This window comes from Neolamprologus multifasciatus, chromosome 8, assembly GCF_963576455.1.
Source record: "Neolamprologus multifasciatus chromosome 8, fNeoMul1.2, whole genome shotgun sequence".
NCBI lineage: Eukaryota > Metazoa > Chordata > Actinopteri > Cichliformes > Cichlidae > Neolamprologus > Neolamprologus multifasciatus.
The window spans coordinates 455001-474166 of record NC_140446.1 but is presented as its reverse complement, the minus strand read 5'-3'; the positions used below and the strand labels follow the sequence as shown (position 1 = coordinate 474166).

At 44.9% G+C, this 19166-nt stretch overlaps 2 protein-coding genes and 1 long non-coding RNA gene across 8 annotated transcripts in view; 2 read left to right on the top strand and 1 right to left on the bottom strand.

Annotated features, from left to right (window-relative positions):
* The first annotated feature begins 405 nt into the window (after window positions 1-405).
* Window positions 406-11488, top strand: LOC146512029 (phytanoyl-CoA hydroxylase-interacting protein-like). Of its 5 annotated transcripts, none has more exons than XR_014875756.1 (7): window positions 406-566; window positions 7564-7760; window positions 7849-8023; window positions 8290-8407; window positions 8484-8646; window positions 10109-11279; window positions 11404-11488. XR_014875756.1 is itself a non-coding variant. In XM_085170685.1 (6 exons), exons 1-6 carry the CDS (start codon window positions 512-514, stop codon window positions 10481-10483), a joined length of 1128 nt encoding a protein of 375 aa, XP_085026811.1. In that variant the 5' UTR covers window positions 406-511; the 3' UTR covers window positions 10484-11482. The 5 variants fall into 5 exon arrangements, 1 of the variants encoding a protein (XP_085026811.1); XR_014875755.1 differs by having other exon boundaries at window positions 406-611; XR_014875758.1 differs by lacking the exon at window positions 406-566 and adding an exon at window positions 1245-1347.
* A 30-nt stretch (window positions 11489-11518) lies between these two features.
* The window catches only part of LOC146512027 (uncharacterized), a 25135-nt gene continuing 17487 nt past the window's right edge, over window positions 11519-19166 (top strand). For both annotated transcript variants that reach the window (XM_085171108.1, XM_085171109.1), the window contains exons 1-3: window positions 11519-15357; window positions 18190-18336; window positions 18562-18681. In XM_085171108.1, the coding sequence (XP_085027234.1) occupies window positions 15315-15357; window positions 18190-18336; window positions 18562-18681 (310 nt within the window). In that variant the 5' untranslated portion in view covers window positions 11519-15314. The remainder of the gene's footprint in view (window positions 15358-18189; window positions 18337-18561; window positions 18682-19166) is intronic.
* The window catches only part of LOC146512028 (uncharacterized), a 1831-nt gene continuing 1337 nt past the window's right edge, over window positions 18673-19166 (bottom strand). Inside the window, exon 3 of the long non-coding RNA XR_014875823.1 lies at window positions 18673-19166. This exon is cut by the window's right edge and continues 325 nt beyond it. This is a non-coding gene — a long non-coding RNA (uncharacterized LOC146512028).

The window sequence follows — 19166 nt, the reverse complement described above, 5'->3', positions numbered from 1 at the left end:
CCAGTCCACACACACACATCTGCCAGCTCCTGTAATCTCACGAACACAACGTCACAGCGCTAAAGTCTCTGCTGCTTCCAGCTGTTTCTCCACTGTGACACAGACGGGGCTGTTTTCAGCTCACACAGGTGAGCTGGGGTCACTCAGCTACAGGTAAACTGTTTCTTATAAAATGCTGTAAGAGTTTCAGTAACCATACGTGAAGGATGTGGGTCGTTCACATGTTCTTACAGGCTCTGGTATTCGCTCACACAAGCTGCAGCTGGGCCAGATGTTCCTGCCTGGTTCAGGCGGCTTGTAATGATACTGTGATGAGCTCGGTGTAAGAGCAGTGCAGGCTGCGAGAGCTCACTTTAATAATCACAACAACAGTAGATGTCTGACTCTCTCTCTTCCTCCTTCATCGTCCCATGATGTCACTGAATGAGAGAGGGAGAGAGAGAGGGGTGGAGCGAGCTGCAGGCAGGCTGAAGCCTCTCTGAGCTCGTCTCTTTGTCTGAGCGGAGCCAACATGACGGAGCCTCCGAGTCCCAGCGTGGAGCTCCAGAGTCTGCAGCCGGGCCAAGGTCAGTGTGTGCGTCTACTGTCGTCACACTGCGAGGACGCAGCAGGTAGAACAGTCCAGTTAACTTATACTTTTATTTCTAAACTTTATTTAAAGTGCAGAGAGTTCCTGCTGCACTCTGATTGGTGGGTTTGTCTGAACTTTGGCTGGTTTTAGACTCCAAAGCTTCAAACTGACTCAGTGTGCATGAATGTGAACTCGGAGAGGAGCCGGCTCTTAGTTCGGGGTTTAAAGTCTGCAGGTCAAAGGTAGTGATGGACTCACAGGAAGCAGGAAGACTGCACTGCTGTGGTCGAGGCGTTCAGGGGAACCGGAGCGAGCAGGAAAACGAGCTGCTCTGCTGCTTCTGTTGTTCTGATGAATCATTGCTGTCACATGACGGACTCCAAACACTCGACTGAAGAAGAAGAAAAGTTTGAACAGAGAGACTGGGCTTATTCACATTTTGTACTTTAAACAAGCCGAGACTAAAATTAAACGTTAATTCAAACATGGTGAGAGCAGCGGGGTCAGGAATGTCGTGACCTCTGCGTGGACATGTTACCTTTCCTGTGGCAGGCTTGATTTAATCCAACAGTCCAGATGGGATAACAGCATGGAGAGAGTCTGCATTAAAGCTTGATAATCTCTGTGGTGGACAGCTGCATACTCACAGTCTGCACTCGAGCAGAAGCTTCCTGGTTTCCACCTGAAGTCAGAGCTCTTCTGACCAATCACAGCTTTGCTCAGACATCAGCTGCTTACAGCAGAAGTACCAAATATTAATGATTATCCCAGTGAGGGTAGGTTTTCTAGGCTGAAGGCAAAACCTGAACTACTTCAACTCAAAGACCACTTTATTAGGAACACTTGCACAGTCTGTTAAAAGAGCTATAAATCTACTTTTTCAGAGAGGCGATATTTCTGCATACACACATGGCTGAGTCCTGTTATCTTATTGATGTAATCCTAGAACACCAGTTTCCTCCCACAGGCCAAATGGATGAAATGATAATGGTTGGATGGTGGATGGACAGATGTGTGATGGATGAATGTGTGATTGATGGATGGATCGATCGATGATGATGGATGGATGGATGGATGGATGTTTGATGGATGGATCGATGGATGGATTGATGTTTGGATGGATGGATGGATGGATGATGATGGATGGACAGATGTTTGATGGATGAATGTTTGATGGATGGATGGATCGATGGATGATGATGGATGGATCGATGGATGGATTGATGTTTGGATGGATGGATGGATGGATGGATGATGATGGATGGACAGATGTTTGATGGATGAATGTTTGATGGGTGGATGGATGGATCGATGATGATGGATGGATGGATGTTTGGATGGATGGATGGATGGATGGATGGATGGACGGATGGATGTTTGGATGGATGGATGGATGGATGGATGATGATGAATGGATGGATGTTTGGATGGATGGATGTTTGGATGGACAGATGTTTGATGGATGAATGTTTGATGGATGGATTTTGATAGATGGATGGATGGTTGGATCGATCGATGATGATGATGGATTTTTGGATGGATGGATGGATGGATCGATCGATGGATGGATCGATGATGATGATGGATGGATGGATGTTTGAATGGATGGATGGATGGATCGATGATGATGATGGATCGATCGATCGATGGATGGATCGATGATGATGATGGATGGATGGATGTTTGAATGGATGGATGGATCGATGATGATGATGGATGGATCGATGTTTGGATGGATGGATGGATGTTTGATGGATGGATGGATGTTTGATGGATGAATGGATGGATGGTTGGATCGATCGATGATGATGATGGATTTTTGGATGGATGTTTGGATGGATGGATGGATGGATGTTTGGATGGATGGATCGATCGATGATGATGGATGGACAGATGTTTGATGGATGAATGTTTGATGGATGGATGGATGGATGGATCGATGATGATGGATGGATGGATGTTTGATGGATGGATGGATGGATGGATGGATGGATTGAAGTTTGGATGGATGGATGGATTGATGATGATGGATGGACAGATGTTTGATGGATGAATGTTTGATGGATGGATGGATGGATCGATGATGATGGATGGATGGATGGATGGATGGATGGATGATGATGGATGGATGGATGTTTGGATGGATGGATGTTTGGATGGACAGATGTTTGATGGATGAATGTTTGATGGATGGATGTTTGATAGATGGATGGATGGATGGTTGGATCGATCGATGATGATGATGGATTTTTGGATGGATGGATGTTTGGATGGATGGATGGATGGATCGATCGATGGATGGATCGATGATGATGATGGATGGATGGATGTTTGAATGGATGGATGGATGGATCGATGATGATGATGGATGGATGGATGTTTGGATGGATGGATGGATGTTTGATGGATGGATGGATGGATGGTTGGATCGATCGATGATGATGATGGATTTTTGGATGGATGTTTGGATGGATGGATGTTTGATGGATGGATGGACGTTTGATGGATGGATGGTTGGATCGATCGATGATGATGATGGATGGATGGATGTTTGGATGGATGGATGGATGTTTGGATGGATGTTTGATGGATGGATGGATGGTTGGATCGATCGATGATGATGATGGATTTTTGGATGGATGTTTGGATGGATGGATGGATATTTGGATGGATGTTTGATGGATGGATGGATGGTTGGATCGATCGATGATGATGATGGATGTTTGGATGGATGGATGGATGTTTGGATGGATGGATGGATGTTTGGATGGATGTTTGATGGATGGATGGATGGTTGGATCGATCGATGATGATGATGGATTTTTGGATGGATGGATGTTTGGATGGATGGATGGATGAATGTTTGATGGATGGATGTTTGATGGATGGGCAGATGTTTGATGGATGGATGATGAATGTTTGATGGATGAATGTTTGATGGATGGATGTTTGATGGATGGGCAGATGTTTGATGGATGGATGATGAATGGATGGATGGATGGATGGATGGATGGATGGATGATGATGGATGGATGGATGGATTTTTAATGTTTAATTTCGGTATCATTTGCTGAGACGTCCCTGTGTTTACTCTGCACCTCCTGTGTCACTGTTACCTTGGCTACCCGCACTGCCACGCTGTCATCATGGCTGACCTCAGGACAGTTTCACCACAGTAATCTAAAAGTGTGTACAACAACAACAAGGCATCTTTTGTTGTTTCCGTTTCTGACTCCAAGCCTCTAAGACGAGGAGTCACATGACTTCATGTAAATGCAGGTGATTTGTGTGTCCTGCAGGCACACGAGCTCTGGCTGTTGCTTCGATTTGAATGAGGATGTAAATGTGGCCAACGGAGCAGAGTGAACCTGCAGCGTTCACAGGAAGTCCTGAAAGCTCCTGTAAGAACGTCGGGAGTGCAGCTCCAGTGCATAATCCATAATGGTTTCATGTGTTTCAACAGAAATAACCAGAAAAATAAATGTAAGCACCAACAGCTGGTTCTATCCCTGTGCTGCACAGGTCATGGGAATAAAGGAAATCCCAGACTGTGACATCACGAACACCTGACGGCGCAATCCCGGCACTCGGTCAGAGCTGTGATCTGTGTTTGGTGACGGGCTTCATCTGAACCTGCAGAGCGGCCTCTGTAGACTGAACTGGCAGCAGCTTCAGGCTGCTGGGTCTGCAGACCACTGTGGCTAATCACCTTCCCAGGAGCAATGAATAGATGCTTCACCTCCTCCATTCACTGGCAGGATGGAGGGATGAGGAGGGAACACTTTCTGCTCATGCTTTCTTTTCTCAGCTGATGAACAAAAGCGAACATTTTCCGGTGTTGGTAGCAGAGAAAAGCTGCTGGTGTGGAGCTCGGAGTCCAAACTGCAGCGAGTGATTCAGTGATGCGAGTTTAAAATCATCCTGGACAGGCTGAAATCACCTCAGCTTCATCACAGTTTGGTGCTCACAGATTATTTGATCATCCGCACCAACCGCTCTGTATGTGAGTGAAGGGCAGGTGTGATACAGGTGTGATACAGGTGTGATACAGGTGCGATACAGGTGTGATACGGGTGTGATACGGGTGTGATACGGGTGTGATACAGATGTGATACAGGTGCGATACAGGTGTGATACGGGTGTGATACAGGTGTGATACGGGTGTGATACAGGTGTGATACGGGTGTGATACGGGTGTGATACAGATGTGATACGGGTGTGATACGGGTGTGATACAGATGTGATACGGGTGTGATACAGGTGTGATACGGGTGTGATACGGGTGTGATACAGATGTGATACGGGTGTGATACGGGTGTGATACAGATGTGATACGGGTGTGATACAGGTGTGATACGGGTGTTTCTGTGCTCCATTTGTAGAAAATGAAGCACATATCTGTACATGTCTGGAGCAGGTGTTTCACTGCTGTCTGAGCTTTTCGCGGTTCAGGTCAACAGTGACTGTAGTAAAATACTCGGCCCATAACATGTGACTGACAGTGTTTCAGGCTAGTTCCATCTCTGCGCTGCTGGACTCAGAATAAGAACCTGCCAAAGCTGTCGACCCTCGGCCATAACACCGACCTGCAGTAAAGGCAGCAATGAGCTTCCTGTGAATGAACGGCGACGCAGTCTGTGCGGAGGAGAGATGTATACTCAGGAGGGGTCTGATGTAGCTCAAATCTGAGCTCAGTGCACATGTCCAGAAGAAGCCGGCGTTCAGGTTTTACTGCTTTGAGTGAATCTGCGTCCGGCGTCCGTGAGCAGAGCGCTCAAATTAATATCACACCTGGAAGCTCCTGCAGACACTAACGTCCTCTAATCCTCACTCTAAGAACAAAAACTGATGAGTCCTGCGTTTCGGAGCCACTCGATTGTCCTCACTCAGCGAGGCAGGAGTGACCTTTGACCTCGAGACTGTAGACTTCTGTTCTCTCCATGTGGCCCCTGCTGTGTTTGGACTGCCCTGATGGAGGGTTTTTATCTCTGGGGCTGCAGTCTGAGCTGTCCTCGCCTCTTCAACGGGCTCCTTGTTCAGCCTGAGCTCTCAGCGTCTCTGCTGACTGAAACCTTTTGTCCACCGAGGCTGAAAAGATGCAGAACACAAGGAGGGAGGGTAGGAAGGATGAATGCAGAGACGGCAGCCTGAAGTGGTCCTGTGATCAGAACCTCCGGCTCGGGCAGTTTATCGACTCTGTCCTCTGATTTTTAGCCTTTTTTATTCAGCTCTTTGCTGTAGATGCACATCAGAGCTGATGGTGATGTCCTCAGAGTCACATCAAACGTGAACATCAGAGTTTCAGGTCTGAGTTCAGACTGATCGCCTCCTGCTGGAAAAGCTTTGAATGAATTCATATAAAACTGTGTAGTGTGGGCTCAGGATGACCTAAAAAGCCTCACAGCTTAGAAACTGTGATTCATATAAGTGTGCTGTCTTCTCTGTGCTTGTGAATATAAAGAAAGTACCTCTGACCTCTCCTTCAAGGTCATCAGACTGATCTGAAGGTCAAGGTGTTAATGATGCTGTACAGAGAGATGAGGACATGTCAGGATACTTTCTTTGTTATTACAGGTTACAGCCACGTGTACAAAGCTCTCGGACCTCTGTAGCCGTGCGTGGTGCAGACGGGATCGATCTGCTGATATAAAAGCTGTGAGATGCAGCTGTGAGTGCTGATGTGGGTCACAGATTTCACAGGACTGCAACCTTTGATGGGTTAATCTGTCGCTGTGACTCTGATATAATCTGCTTACATCATGAGCCCCCCCCCCCCTCGTGGTCTTTTTAATCTGTGATCAGCAGCTCAGCGACATACTTTAAGCTTCAGGATTCAGCCGCTCGTATCTGTGATGTCATCCTCTCAGTCATCTGGGCACTGACAGCAGCTTCACTGTAAAGCTTCACCTCGCAGCAGCCCAGTACGACCACAGGGCAGCACTCACTGGTTTCTGGTTTCCACTCTCAGTGTTTTTCTCTCATGTTGGTGTTTGGAAGTTAGCACATGCTAACTATCTTGGTTAGCAAGTTGAATCCCAGAAACTCAGACAGCTGCCAAATAACGTCCCACAAAATCCTAAATTTCACTCACACATCTGGAGCTCCGCCTTACATATACAAAAAACTTGAATTTTACAGTGTTTATTTATCGGATAAAATAAGTTTAATGTCACTGTTATTATTGGCTGGACGGAAACAGCGGGGGTGTCCGGAGGCTGCATCCACCAGCACAAACCGCTCTGTACGTGAGTGAAGGCCTTCGTGGTCTAAGTGGGTCCTCCGAAAGCCGGGTAGAGCGGAAGTGAGCGACTGGACGGTCTAGAATTACGTCACGAGCTCTCGGTGGAGTGAAACTGCCGTCTGCTCCTTGCTATCTAAAATATAACCGGATGCTGGCGTAAACTCTCGACCGTCTCACACACACGTTTATTCAGCTGTGTGAAAACCCCGGAGGAACCCACCCGAGGGATAAATAAAGTTAAATTTAATCTAATCGAATAACTTTAATCTCAGCCAAACCGATTTACTCACGAACAAATAAAACACTAAAAAAAGCCAAACAATAACATGTTTAAGTTATCAAAGTGACTCATATATCATGTTTAACCTGAGTAGCGAAAGACCGCGGGGGTTTGAAGACGATGTGTCGGCTCAGATATTTGAAGTTTACTCAGCTACATTTTTGCCTGAAAATATGTTAAAAGTTTTTTTGCGACCCAGAAAGAGAAATAAGAGCAATATTAAAACTAAGCAGCTGCCGCCATTGTTGGAGACTTGAATTGGCTGGGCCGCGCTATGAATTCTGCGATATGGTTTTTAATTTTGTTGTCCGGGTGGAAAATCGGGAGAAATTCGGGAGAATGGTGGCTCCGGGAGATTTTCAGGAGGGGCGCTGAAATTTGGGATTCTCCCAGAAAAATCGTGAGGGTTGGCATGTATGGACAGCAGAGGCGTTACAGCTGTAGTTTTGTTTTTTGTCTGTGTTTGTGCAGGCGCACAGTCTGCAGACAGCGGCATCGGGGACGTGGACGACCTGCCGGTTCCTCAGCAGATCCGGATCACCAACATCACCTGCGATTCCTTCAAGATCAGCTGGGACATGGACAGCAGGGGCCGAGACAGGATCACACACTACTTCATCGACCTCAACAAGAAGGAGAACATGAGCTCCAACAAGTTCAAACACAAGGTGGGTCTGCAGAGCCGATCCTGGGCGCTCTGCTTTAGACGATACAACGCAGACGAACCGGTCGAGCCGAGTACGTTTTGTTTTCCAGGATGTGCCCACCAAGCTGGTGGCCAAAGCAGTTCCCCTGCCGATGACAGTGAGGGGCCACTGGTTCCTGAGTCCTCGCACAGAGTACACCGTGGCCGTTCAGACGGCCGCCAAACAGCCAGACGGAGAATACGCCGTTTCTCGGTGGAGCGAGATCATTGAGTTCTGCACTGCAGGTTAGACGGAAGCCTCTCAGTCCAAAAACCACACCTCTCCTCGCTGCTCGTGCACACTGATCCCTTTGGATCGATTTGCAGGTTAAAGCATCACGAGGATCGTCTTTGAGCTAATTTACTATCACACTGTTTTTAGTCCCACTGATAAAATCGACCCGTAATTTAAAAAATTCCTTTGCAGTCGCACTATGGACTAACATAACTCATCATAATCCACAGCCTAAATACAAGCTCAATGTTGAATGTCTGAGTCTGTGCATCTGCAGATTACTCCTCCATCCACCTGAACCAGCTGCTGCAGAAAGCCGAGGCGATCGCTGGCAGGATGCTGCCGTTCACCGTCTTCTACAGAAACCAGCAGGGGGAGTACTTCCAACAAGACAGGTGCGCCCCGCTCAGTGACCAAAACCCCGAGAGGGTTCTCCGTACAGCTGTGCTTTAGCCCTGTGTGTCATTCCAGAGATGCTCAGTCCTGCTTCTTGCTGCCGACGGTGAAAGACAACAGCGGCAGCCACGGGTCCCCCATCAGCGGCAAACTGGAGGGGATCTTCTTCAGCTGCAACACAGAGTTCAACACAGGAAAACCTCCCCAGGACTCCCCCTACGGGCCGTATCGCTTCCAGGTACCCTTTAGACCAGCGGTCTCCAACCTTTTTTGTTCCACGGACCGGTTTATGCCCGACAATATTTTCACGGACCGGCCTTTAAGGTGTCGCAGATAAATACAACAAAATAAAACTAGTACCGGTACCGAAAAAAAGAAGATTTATTCATAACACACGTGAAAAGACCCAGGAAAACCAAGTAAACGATAAAAACAATAACAAAATAACGCTGAAAACCGATAAAAACCCTGAAAACTATACATTTCACACCTGAGCCTCAACTCTCGCGGCCCGGTACCAAACGACTCACGGACCGGTACCGGGCCGAGGCCCGGGGGTTGGGGACCGCTGCTGTAGACCAGCGGTCCCCGAGCCCTGGGCCATCGGCCAATACCGTTTTTTACCGGGCCGCGAGAGTTGAGGCTCGGGTGTGAAACGTATGGTTTTCAGGGTTTTTACCGTTTTTTATCATGAACTTGGTTTCCCTGGGTCTTTTCCTTTGTGCTATGAATAAATCTTCTTTTTTTGGTAGCGGTAGTGGTTTTATTTTGTTGTATTTATCCACGACACCATAAACCGATCCGTGGCACAAAAAAGGTTGGGGACCGCTGATTTAGACCAACTCACGAAGCTTGGGTGATGACATCTCCCCTTTTTTCCACTAAAGCGTGTTTGTTGAAGGGTGCTTCATGTCTTTGTGCATGTTCCTCGAGCAGCAGCCTGTTTCAGGCCTTTTTGTTGAAGCCATTAGGGTAGAAGACATGGCTCTACATCAATGTTACTGCTGATATGTCAGCTGACATGTTGTAATGGGAACTGAAAGCTGGATTTAACAGCTATTCCTGTAAACTGTCTGTTTGCTACTTATATATACTTATATAAATAATAAATATGTTTACCCCACAAATCTGAGGCGTGATAGAATTTAAAGACAATAAAAGGCTGCCAGCCTGTTGTAAAACAGAATTTTTGATTAACTGTAAATTAAATTAAGATTATAAAAAGTATTCAGTCCAAAGTTAATGGTGCTTCCTTTTTAAAACATCCAGCTTAGATCAAATCTGTTTTCTTGCCGTGTCTTTGCTGCTCTGGCTGTTGAACCTCACCGTGTCTGCCTCAAACCACTTTTTTAGGTTCAAAATTAAAATGAGAAAAAATTGAAGCTTTCACTTTTTACTGATATTTTAGGTCACAGAAAAGTCAAAGATTACAAAAGTCAGATATTTTTATTGTTGCAAATTTGATAAAATAAAATGAATTTAAACTGTCATTTCTGTGATTAAACAGGAAATAAACATTTATTCTTCAAACTCAATAAATTTGTGGATATTTGAAAAAATATACACTTTTTATATTATTATTATTTTACTATTTTCTTTTACTATTTACTATTATTATTCTTTCTATTTTACCAAGTTGGGTAAATAAGTTTTAAAAGTGCACAAAAATATAAAACACACCGTGTTTTGTTTCTGTACAGATCCGAGCAGATGTCCTCTTCAACAAGACCACCAACATGTACTTTGGGGATTTCTACTGCATGTACACGTCGTACCACTACGTGATCCTGGTCCTCGCTCCTGACGGCTCCAAAGGAGACGCTTTCTGTAAAGGGAGGCTGCCAGCCCTCGACAGGTCCGGCAACCGCTTCTTGACCTGCACCGAGGAGGAGGACGGCTCGTTGTCTTTCCGCCACGCTCAGGATGTCAACCTGGAGGTGATGTACACGGAGCCGGTGGATCTGAGGCTGGGAGCGGTGTCTCAGATCAGCGGGCACCAGCTAATGAGCCTGTCCACCGCGAATGCCAAGAAAGACCCCAGCTGTAAGGTCTGCAACATCAGCGTAGGACGTTAGCGACTCTTCAGACTGAAATAACCAGCTCGTTTGCATAGCAGCTAGCAGCTAAGCTACTAACTGAATTTACCAGCCATGCTCTGGCTCGTGCATCGTGCGTCGCCTGTGCAGCGGCACACTACGAGCAACATTTGCTGTCTATTGCGACAGTGCCCTCTAGTGGCCACATCATCATGACGGAAGCAAAACAGAGGCAGGTGAAGAAGCTGCAGAGCCAGAAGTTGAGAGGAGAGATGGTGGATGGATGGGTGGAGAGGAGGAGCGAGCTGTTTGTTTTTAGCTGCAGCTTTAAAATTGATATCAGAGCATTAACAAAATACTGTTTTTAACTCAAAGCTAATCGAGTTCCTCACTGCGTGGACGACTGCACCTACAGTCGGCTAAAACAGACTCTGATGTGGCTGAAACCAGATGCATCCTCAGCCATGTTTCCTCTCCTTCTCTATCTCCTCATCACCTTCACATGTTTTCTGTCCGCCGTCTCTGACAGGAAGCTGCAGGCAGGAAGCTCGCAGCACTTTTATCATGTGACTGATGGCTGACGTGGACTTTACAGATTAACTGCTTCAGAGGTTTTATACTTTGGTAATCTGATGAAGCTCTTTCCTGTAATTAATTCATTTTTTAACTGGATGCTTTACATTCCTGTTTTGCTCGTTTGTAGACCCCCAACGTCACCAAACTTAATCTACTAATTAAAAATGCTTTGTGTTGTTCATGTGTTATTGTGAAGGGTGAGTTAGCAGTCAGCCGGTGTCTTTGTGACATTGAAGCAAAGTCGTGTCAGCTGTAAGCGGTGTGATGTTATTTTTAGAGGAAACAAGAACATGCTGTTGATTCTGAAAGGCTGCAGAAACACGTTTTCTGCCCACGTTTGAAACCAGGAGTGTGACATTAAAGGGTTAACAACACACTCACAGTCCGATATCTATGTGATCTTTATTATTTTATCTTTGGGGTGGGACTCAGTTTCTCAGAAGTTACTTATTGGTTGGCTGATTATGTTTTTATATTTTATATTTTTATATTTGCAAAACTGCAAATATAAAAATGACTTTGTGCTGGATAACAGTTGAGAAAATGTGAATCTGAAATCCTGGTTTCACAGCTCAGTGAGCTCAAGATGCTTTTTAGTGTAAACCAGGCGTCGGCAACCTGTCTGATGATGAGTGCATCTAAAATCTCCTCAGAGGTCAGTGTGCCATATGATGCATTAGCATTAAATTTAATAACGCTCTATATGAACAGTTACACACTATATAGAACAACTTCATAGATTATATTTGTTCGCAGATGTTTGCAGCTGTCAGCGAATAGTTATCACCTATTTTGAAACAAAAAAAGAGTTTTTATCCATAACATCAAATGAACTGAACAACAGAAAATACAAATGCTATTTATGGTCTCCTCACAACAATGATAAGAAAAATAAACTGGGCCAATATGGCATGTTTGTTAATACAGAGACACACATGTTAATGTGATCTCTGGTCTCCCACTCAGAGACACAGGTCTCCCAGTGTCCAGCATTCAGACCTGAGGACTCATGTGAGAGAAAATCTGCTCACACAGACATGTAAACACTGTCAATAAGGCCTCTGCAATGTTCTGAAGACAGTTAAACTTGTCAGGTAGTGACGTCCAGCAGGTGAACATGCAGCTCCATGAACACACAGCTGTGGATTCCAGCTGCCCCCCTCTCCCTGTTAATGCCCTACCTGGCCCCCCTGCCAACACTTTGCTAGAGCCGCCCCTGCACAGTTACCAGCTGTCAGCTGCTTAGAAAAGGATCCTGGTGTTATTAGTCTCTCAGAAACAGTTCATAACTTTAACTCATCCATGTCACCTGAAAGGTAAACCTGTTTCTCCATCAGCTGTTCAGCTCTGATGATTCAGTAAGGACATCTCCTGGTTTCATCTTCATGTTTCCCTCTCACCACATATCCAAACCATCATGACCAGCAGCTTTACAGCTGTGGCTCCAGCAAACATCAGCTGATACTAGAAATTAATATTAAATAAATGCTAACAACAGCTGATCAAGCTTAAACGTGCTGCTGTTGTTTAGCGCGACATCCGCTGGTTTCCTGTTTCTGGTGCAAAGTGATAAACAAACAAGAGAGAAAAGCCGATCAGCTGATCATTGATCAGTTTCATGATTGAAGTAGCAACAGGAGAGAGAGAGAGAAGAAGAGGCAGCTGCAGCGTAACGACAGAATAAATCCAGCTTTGTGTCGTTTGTGACGACTCCGTCTTTTTACGGGACGATTGGCAGCTACTAACTAACCTTATGAATAAAATAAAGTTCACTATCAGTAACATCACAGCACCACCCAGCTGTATAGAAACGTCATGCTAGCTCACGCAGTACGAGTTATTGTAACTGACTGTAAAAAGTCAGCACAACAAAAATAAACTAAACTTGGTTCATATCTGACCAGATAGACTGCAGGTCATAACTTCTTACCTGAAGTTCAGTTCACCACCTCGGCTCTCTGCTCCTCCTGCCTCCCCTTCCCTCATCCACCTGCTGCCTCAGTGGAAGCTCCACCACAGCCACCACCAAATACCTGAGTTATTTTTACACATCTGCCAGCATCTGGCCAATCCACCACCTTTAATACTGTTGCAAAAAAAAAATCATCAGCCCATAAAAACGAAAAATCACCATCCGTCCATCGGCCATTTGCCCGGTATGCCTGATGGCCAGTCCCACTATGGTCATGCCATCAGTTAACCCTTCACGTGCCAGCTGTGGCACGCGTGCCCAGGGTTGGCAGGGTGTAAAGGATAAGGAACACGTCAATAGTTGGTTGCCGCCCGGTGAGCACGAGGCGACGCTGGGACGGAAAATCCTGAAATCACCAGCAGAACCAGAAACTTTCGAATGTTTTACTAAATGATTGCACGGTATCAAAATGTCTGTGGTGGTTCTCCGTCATCCAGATCATCCAGGACACAGGCGGGCCCTGTGACGTACAGGTGAGGATAGGAACCAGAGAAGCTGCAGAAGCAGCAGGATGTTAGGAAACAGTGATGAGTGAGTGTCTGCAGGACAATTGAGCTTCGCCTGATGTTTGTGTTTGATGCCACAACATCTAATGTGACGGCTGAATGTGTCTCATCAGATCCAACAGTGTTTGTCATCAGCCTGCTGCTGCTGAGCCTGCTGCTCTTCATCTCTGCCGTCTGTTTCAGCCGTAAGGTACCGTGCACACGTCTGCTGATCAGAGGACGCTCTGGAACGAAGCGCTCGGCCCGTTGGAAGAGAGCGGCGACTCGCTGACTCACCTGTGTGCTGCTGTGTCTCTGCAGGTCGCCGGGAGGCAGGAGCCCCGCCCACAGGAGGACCCGGAGCTGGATGGTTAAAGCTGGCAGTGTCCAGAAAAGCAGGCAGCTCAGCAGCGCCTCCACATGGTGGAGGAAGTGTTTGCATCCTTCACCACAGAGTGAACATGAAGTGCAAACACAGTAAACTGTATATTACATCATCAGCTCTTTTACACGCTGGAAACATGAACTGCGTCCCTGCTCTGATCCTGGCGACACCTTTCCTGCATCCCAACGTTCCCTGTGAGTAATCCACGGCTCCTCTAATAAAGGCCACACGTTGAAAGGCTGAGATATTACAGCCTGTGACTCAGACATGGTCGATATTATCTCACATCTGTTTGATCAGAACACAAAACTGAATGATGTCAAAGAAATTTTACCACCAAACTTTTTTCATCACATATAAATATTTGTAAATATCATAAATGTTCTTTTTAAACTGTTCATTAAAGGTGTCCGAGTGTTTCACACAAACTCTAACGTGACTCACAGGAGAAGTGTCCTCACTCATGTTTCCTCTCCTTCTTTATCTCCTCATCACCTTCGTGTGTTTCCTCTCTGACAGGAAGTTCTGAGCAGCTTTGTCATGTGACAGCTGACGTGGATCATGTTACGTGCTGAGCAGCGTTAACTTAAAATCAGAGGATGAAACAGGAGAACCTGGAAGAGATTTTTCAACCAAACTCACCTGAGTTTGTTTTAATCTGCTGCGTGAAAAACCGACCAATCAGATTACAGATGCTGGAACTTCAGATAGCCGACTGACCGCAGCTAAACTCAGCATCTGTGTGATCAGATAAACGTGTCAGATCTTTCCTGTAGCTGTCACACACTTTATGAAGGTTAACCCTTTATAATCTGCTCTGGATCTTAAACCTGCGATTTTAGGCTAAAGAAACTTTCACTGAAATATTTAAATGTGCTCTTGTGTGTGTCTGAGCCCACAACACTCACCAATATAATATTGATAATTCATGTTTTGGTGAGATTTTCAAAAACAGTTGTAAAAGTGATTTGACAGAGAAACTTGTAGTTCTAACACGTAAGCTGGACCCAAAAGCAAACAACACGCAGACATGCACACAAAACAAACGCTAAAGGTGACCAACCAAAGGCAACACGCTGCTTTATCGCTGAACAGGAGAGACGGGAAATAACCAACATGGGGACGCCGTGATCAGGACCGTGGGAGGCTGCAACAGAAAGGGGAGAGAGTTACTGGAGAGCAGGGAGATAACGGCATACACCAGGGCTATTTATCTTACGATCGCGGCCGGACCGTGGAAACCGGAGGGAGGGGTGAGTGTCCGCGGGAGAGGATGATAGGCGGTTTCTCTGAAATCCAGGCAGGCAGCTGATCTTGATTCTGTGGCTTTTCAGTTTGAGAAACTGCTCATCAGTTGGCTGATGAGTAGATAACAGATGAAGAGGAAACAGCAGTTTATTAGCAGAGAGCTGAAGAGTCGGACAGACAGACAGAGACGGACGTGGACCTGACATGGATCACCTGCTGCTGGTTCTGCTGCTGCTGTGGGGCTCAGGTAGGACTCTGCAACAGCCTGTCCTGTTTGTGCTGGTTTACATTAATATTATACACAATAATGTATAATATTGACATGAATCTAAACCTCTTCAGATCCGTCTGAGTCCATTTGTTGAGACGTTTTAAGGAGATGTATTAGAAACGAGCCAAGGGCAAGATACTAATCTTAGTTAGAAAACACTAGAATGGGTGAATGAAACACATCGTATAAATCTTTTGAGTGCTCGAGTAGAAAAGAGACGTACGGCTATGGCTGGAATTTTTCCAGAAAATCTTTACAATTACAAATGTTTTGGTATTTTTGTCAACACAAACACAAAAAACAGAACAGAATTCGACAGCTTTCCACAAAAGACTCAAAAACTGGTCTGGACAAAATTATTGGCAACCTCAACTTAATATGTGGTTACACGCCCTTTGGAAAAAATAACTGCAACTACAAGCTGGTTACACCTCAACTGAAATTTTCAACAACTTTTCTTTTACAAACTGCTCAAAGTCTCTCAGACTTGAAGGGCAACTTCTCCCAACAGCAATTTTGAGATCTCTTCATAAGCGTTTAATCAGATTTGGATCCGGACTCATTGTGTTTTCAGTAACCAGAATGATGAGCTGGGTCTCATCCGCCACATTCTCCAGGAAGGATTTTGTCTTCCTCAAATCCAGTCTGGCTTTTTTACATTTCTGTGTCAGCGGGGTCCTCCTGGCTCTCCTGCCATAGCGTTTCACCTCGTTCAGATGTCGATGGATAGTTCGAGCTCACACTGTTGCACCCTGAGTCTGCAGAACAGCTTGAATTTGTTGGGAAGTTCATTGAGGCTGTTTAGCCACCATTCAGACTATCCTTTGCTGCAGTCTTTTATCAGTATGTTCTCTTCAAAGGTCTCCGTCCCTAATGCTGGATATCTGCCAAGGCTCTGGAAGGCTTCTGTCTCCACTGTGGTTGGCAGCAAAGGCAACTGAGGCTTTGAGTGCTTTATATTTGGTTTTCTTTTCCATTTAAATTCAGCTGCGTTTTCCAGCTGCCTCTATTGAAACAGAAGTTCCTACTGCCTGACAGTTTAACAACATATTTAAAATGTTCCACTGATACAAATAAAATGCTTATGTTTGTGTGTGTTTGCACATTTGTAGCTTAGTTAGCGCTTTGGGGTCCATAGGGACTAAGTAAAGAGTCCCTATGCAGAGCTGCAGACGTTCAGATGTTCACCGGGACAGTCAGGATCAGAAAAGAGTCCATCAGACAGCTCAGAGTGGAGATACTGGACAAAGGATGGAGAAAAAGAAGAACAGCTTAGCGAAGATTCACAGATGTAGTGATGGAGGAGATGCAGAGGGTTGGTCTGACAGAGCAGGATGCTGGAACAGGAGGTGGTCGCATGTTATCTGCTGTGCAGACCCCCGAAGCTAGCAGCTGAACGAAGTAGCAGAGCTGTTATTCCTTTATTACATCTTTCTTTTCCATGATTTAAATAAATGTAATAAAGGGTTTCAATAACACACCCAAACTGTGCTGCTATACTGAGTACAGTTCTGTGAGCGCCTGTTCACGTTGTTCAACATGCTTTGAGACAACAGGTTTCAATTCTTTGACTTGGGTCGGTGACTCTGAAAGCTCAAGTGTTGAGCTGCTATCTGAAGTTGGAAAGTATTTTATTGTTAACCATGGGGGTGGAAGTATTATTTCATTTACAGTTAAGTTTAAACCGTAGAAATATCTGGAAATTTCCCTCATTTTTGATCAAATCATAAAAAAGCTGCTGTATCGACTTCACTGTAACAGTTATCTCTGTTACTTTATTTATTTATGTCGTAATATGGCATGTTTCATTTCCGTGTGTGATTCCTTATAACAAAATATTATAGTTGCTGTTGTTTTTTCCAAATCACAGAAGACTTTTTTCATTTAGTAACTTGTAATTTTATCTTTAATAACCACTTCAGTTGTTGTTTGATTCCTGGTAATGTATTAGTTGGTGATCAGAGGAGTGTGAGGTTTCTCAGACAGCTGATGGGTCTGTACCGACTGTTAGAGCGAGTTGTTAAATGTTGTCATTTTTGTGCTTACAATTTTTCTTGTTTCAAGCTGCATGATCAAAGACATTCTGAGTGGTGGGGTGGGGGGGTGGGGGGGTTATAGTGTTAACTGCAGGCACATTCTATATAAGGAATCACTTCCTGCCCTTTGTGGGCTCACCTGTGTTTGTATGTGGTAAACTGTTAGAGGAAGCTAAGCTAAGGGGTGAGAGGAGATGACACCTTTGTGATCACCAGGAAGACACACACACACACACACACACACACACACACACACACACACACACACACAGTGCTTTTGACTTTACAACACACCACATGGGGTTTACAATGGGGCTCTGTGTCATTTCAATAAAGAGGCTGAAGCAGAGGCTGAAGCAGAGGCTGAAGCAGAGGCTGAAGCAGAGGCTGGGGTCGGAGTCATCTGAGGTCGAGGGCCGAGTGCTGCTCTGAGATTGCCACCGTGCTTCACTTGCGCGAGTTAAAACAGATCGATTGCTGTTTTGTCTTGCTTTGTTCACGGGAATAAGTCTCTGAGTCAGCGACGTCTATAAGTTTAGACCTAACACCGACCTCTCAGCCTGCTTCTCTCTTCAGAAATTTAGTCAAAGGAGCTTGCAAAGAAAAGCGTCTGGACTTCTTTAAGTTGCTCTTCAAGCAACTTAAAGAAGTCCAGACGCTTTTCTTTGCAAGCTCCTTTGACTACGATGACCTGGATGACTGAGAACCTTCACAGACTTCAGAAATTTATTTGGTCTTCTCTTGTATCCCATAATCCTTTGCTGTGTTTCAGGTGTTCACTGTGAAACAGCCAAAGTTGACATTGTGATGTTGGTGGATGAGTCTGCGAGCATCAGCAGAAATGACTTTGTTAAAATTAAAACGTTTCTTGTTGCTATCGTCAACGGCCTCAACATTGGTCCCGATGCAGTCCAGATCGGTAATGTTTTCATTACTATTATATTTAACACTGTTAATTTCAAAAGTACTTTAACTTTGTAAAAAAATACCACACATACATACATGAACTCCCCTTAATTATTGTGCTTTTAATAATGTGTAATTTGTACAAAGTGCTAATAACTATCGTGTTTGAATGTGTGAATGTTTGAATTTGAATGACGAGCTCTGTGTGTCCTTGTTGTTTTACACATTGCTTCTGAAGGTCTGACTTTGTTCAGCACCACACCAAGGACAGAGTGGCACCTGAACACCCACCAGACCAAACAAACCCTGCTGAGGGCCATAAAACAACTCAAACAAACTGGTGGAGGCACCAACACAGGTGAGTAAGCAGCTTATTACCCAGCCTACAGGAGGTTGTCACCAGAAGGTATGGTGCTCCAGAGGTGATCATTGAACCAGGCTAAAAAAAAATTAATCCCGGACAATCAGAATCTGATACGAAGATTATTTCTGAAAAAGTATCTGCTGCACAATAAACAGAGAAATCCTTCACAAGTAGAAGTACCAAAACAGGCACACATACACTTCTTTTTAATCCCATTTTGAAGTGATAGTTTAAAAAGAAACAACACAAAAAGCATAAATTATTACAAATAACAAAGACTAGGTCAAATAAAACAGACTAGACATTCAAAAGATCCTGGCATGAAATCATACACGTTTATGTATGTAGTTGATTTTAGAAATCTGAACTTATTTTTTACAATAATTCACTAACAGGTGCATCATGTAGCAGTGACAATAACAATAATCCATCTGTGGACATGTGCTTTGAGTGAAACTGCCATAGTCTGTTTACCCTTG

What these genes read in the sequence shown, in the direction of transcription:
- LOC146512029 (XM_085170685.1), top strand. Translation starts at nt 512, where the DNA reads ATGACGGAGCCTCCGAGTCCCAGCGTGGAGCTCCAGAGTCTGCAGCCG. An exon ending in CCAACAAGTTCAAACACAAG is followed by an intron (nt 7,761 to 7,848) that starts GTGGGTCTGCAG and finishes TTTGTTTTCCAG; the next exon opens with GATGTGCCCACCAAGCTGGT. An exon ending in CATTGAGTTCTGCACTGCAG is followed by an intron (nt 8,024 to 8,289) that starts GTTAGACGGAAG and finishes GTGCATCTGCAG; the next exon opens with ATTACTCCTCCATCCACCTG.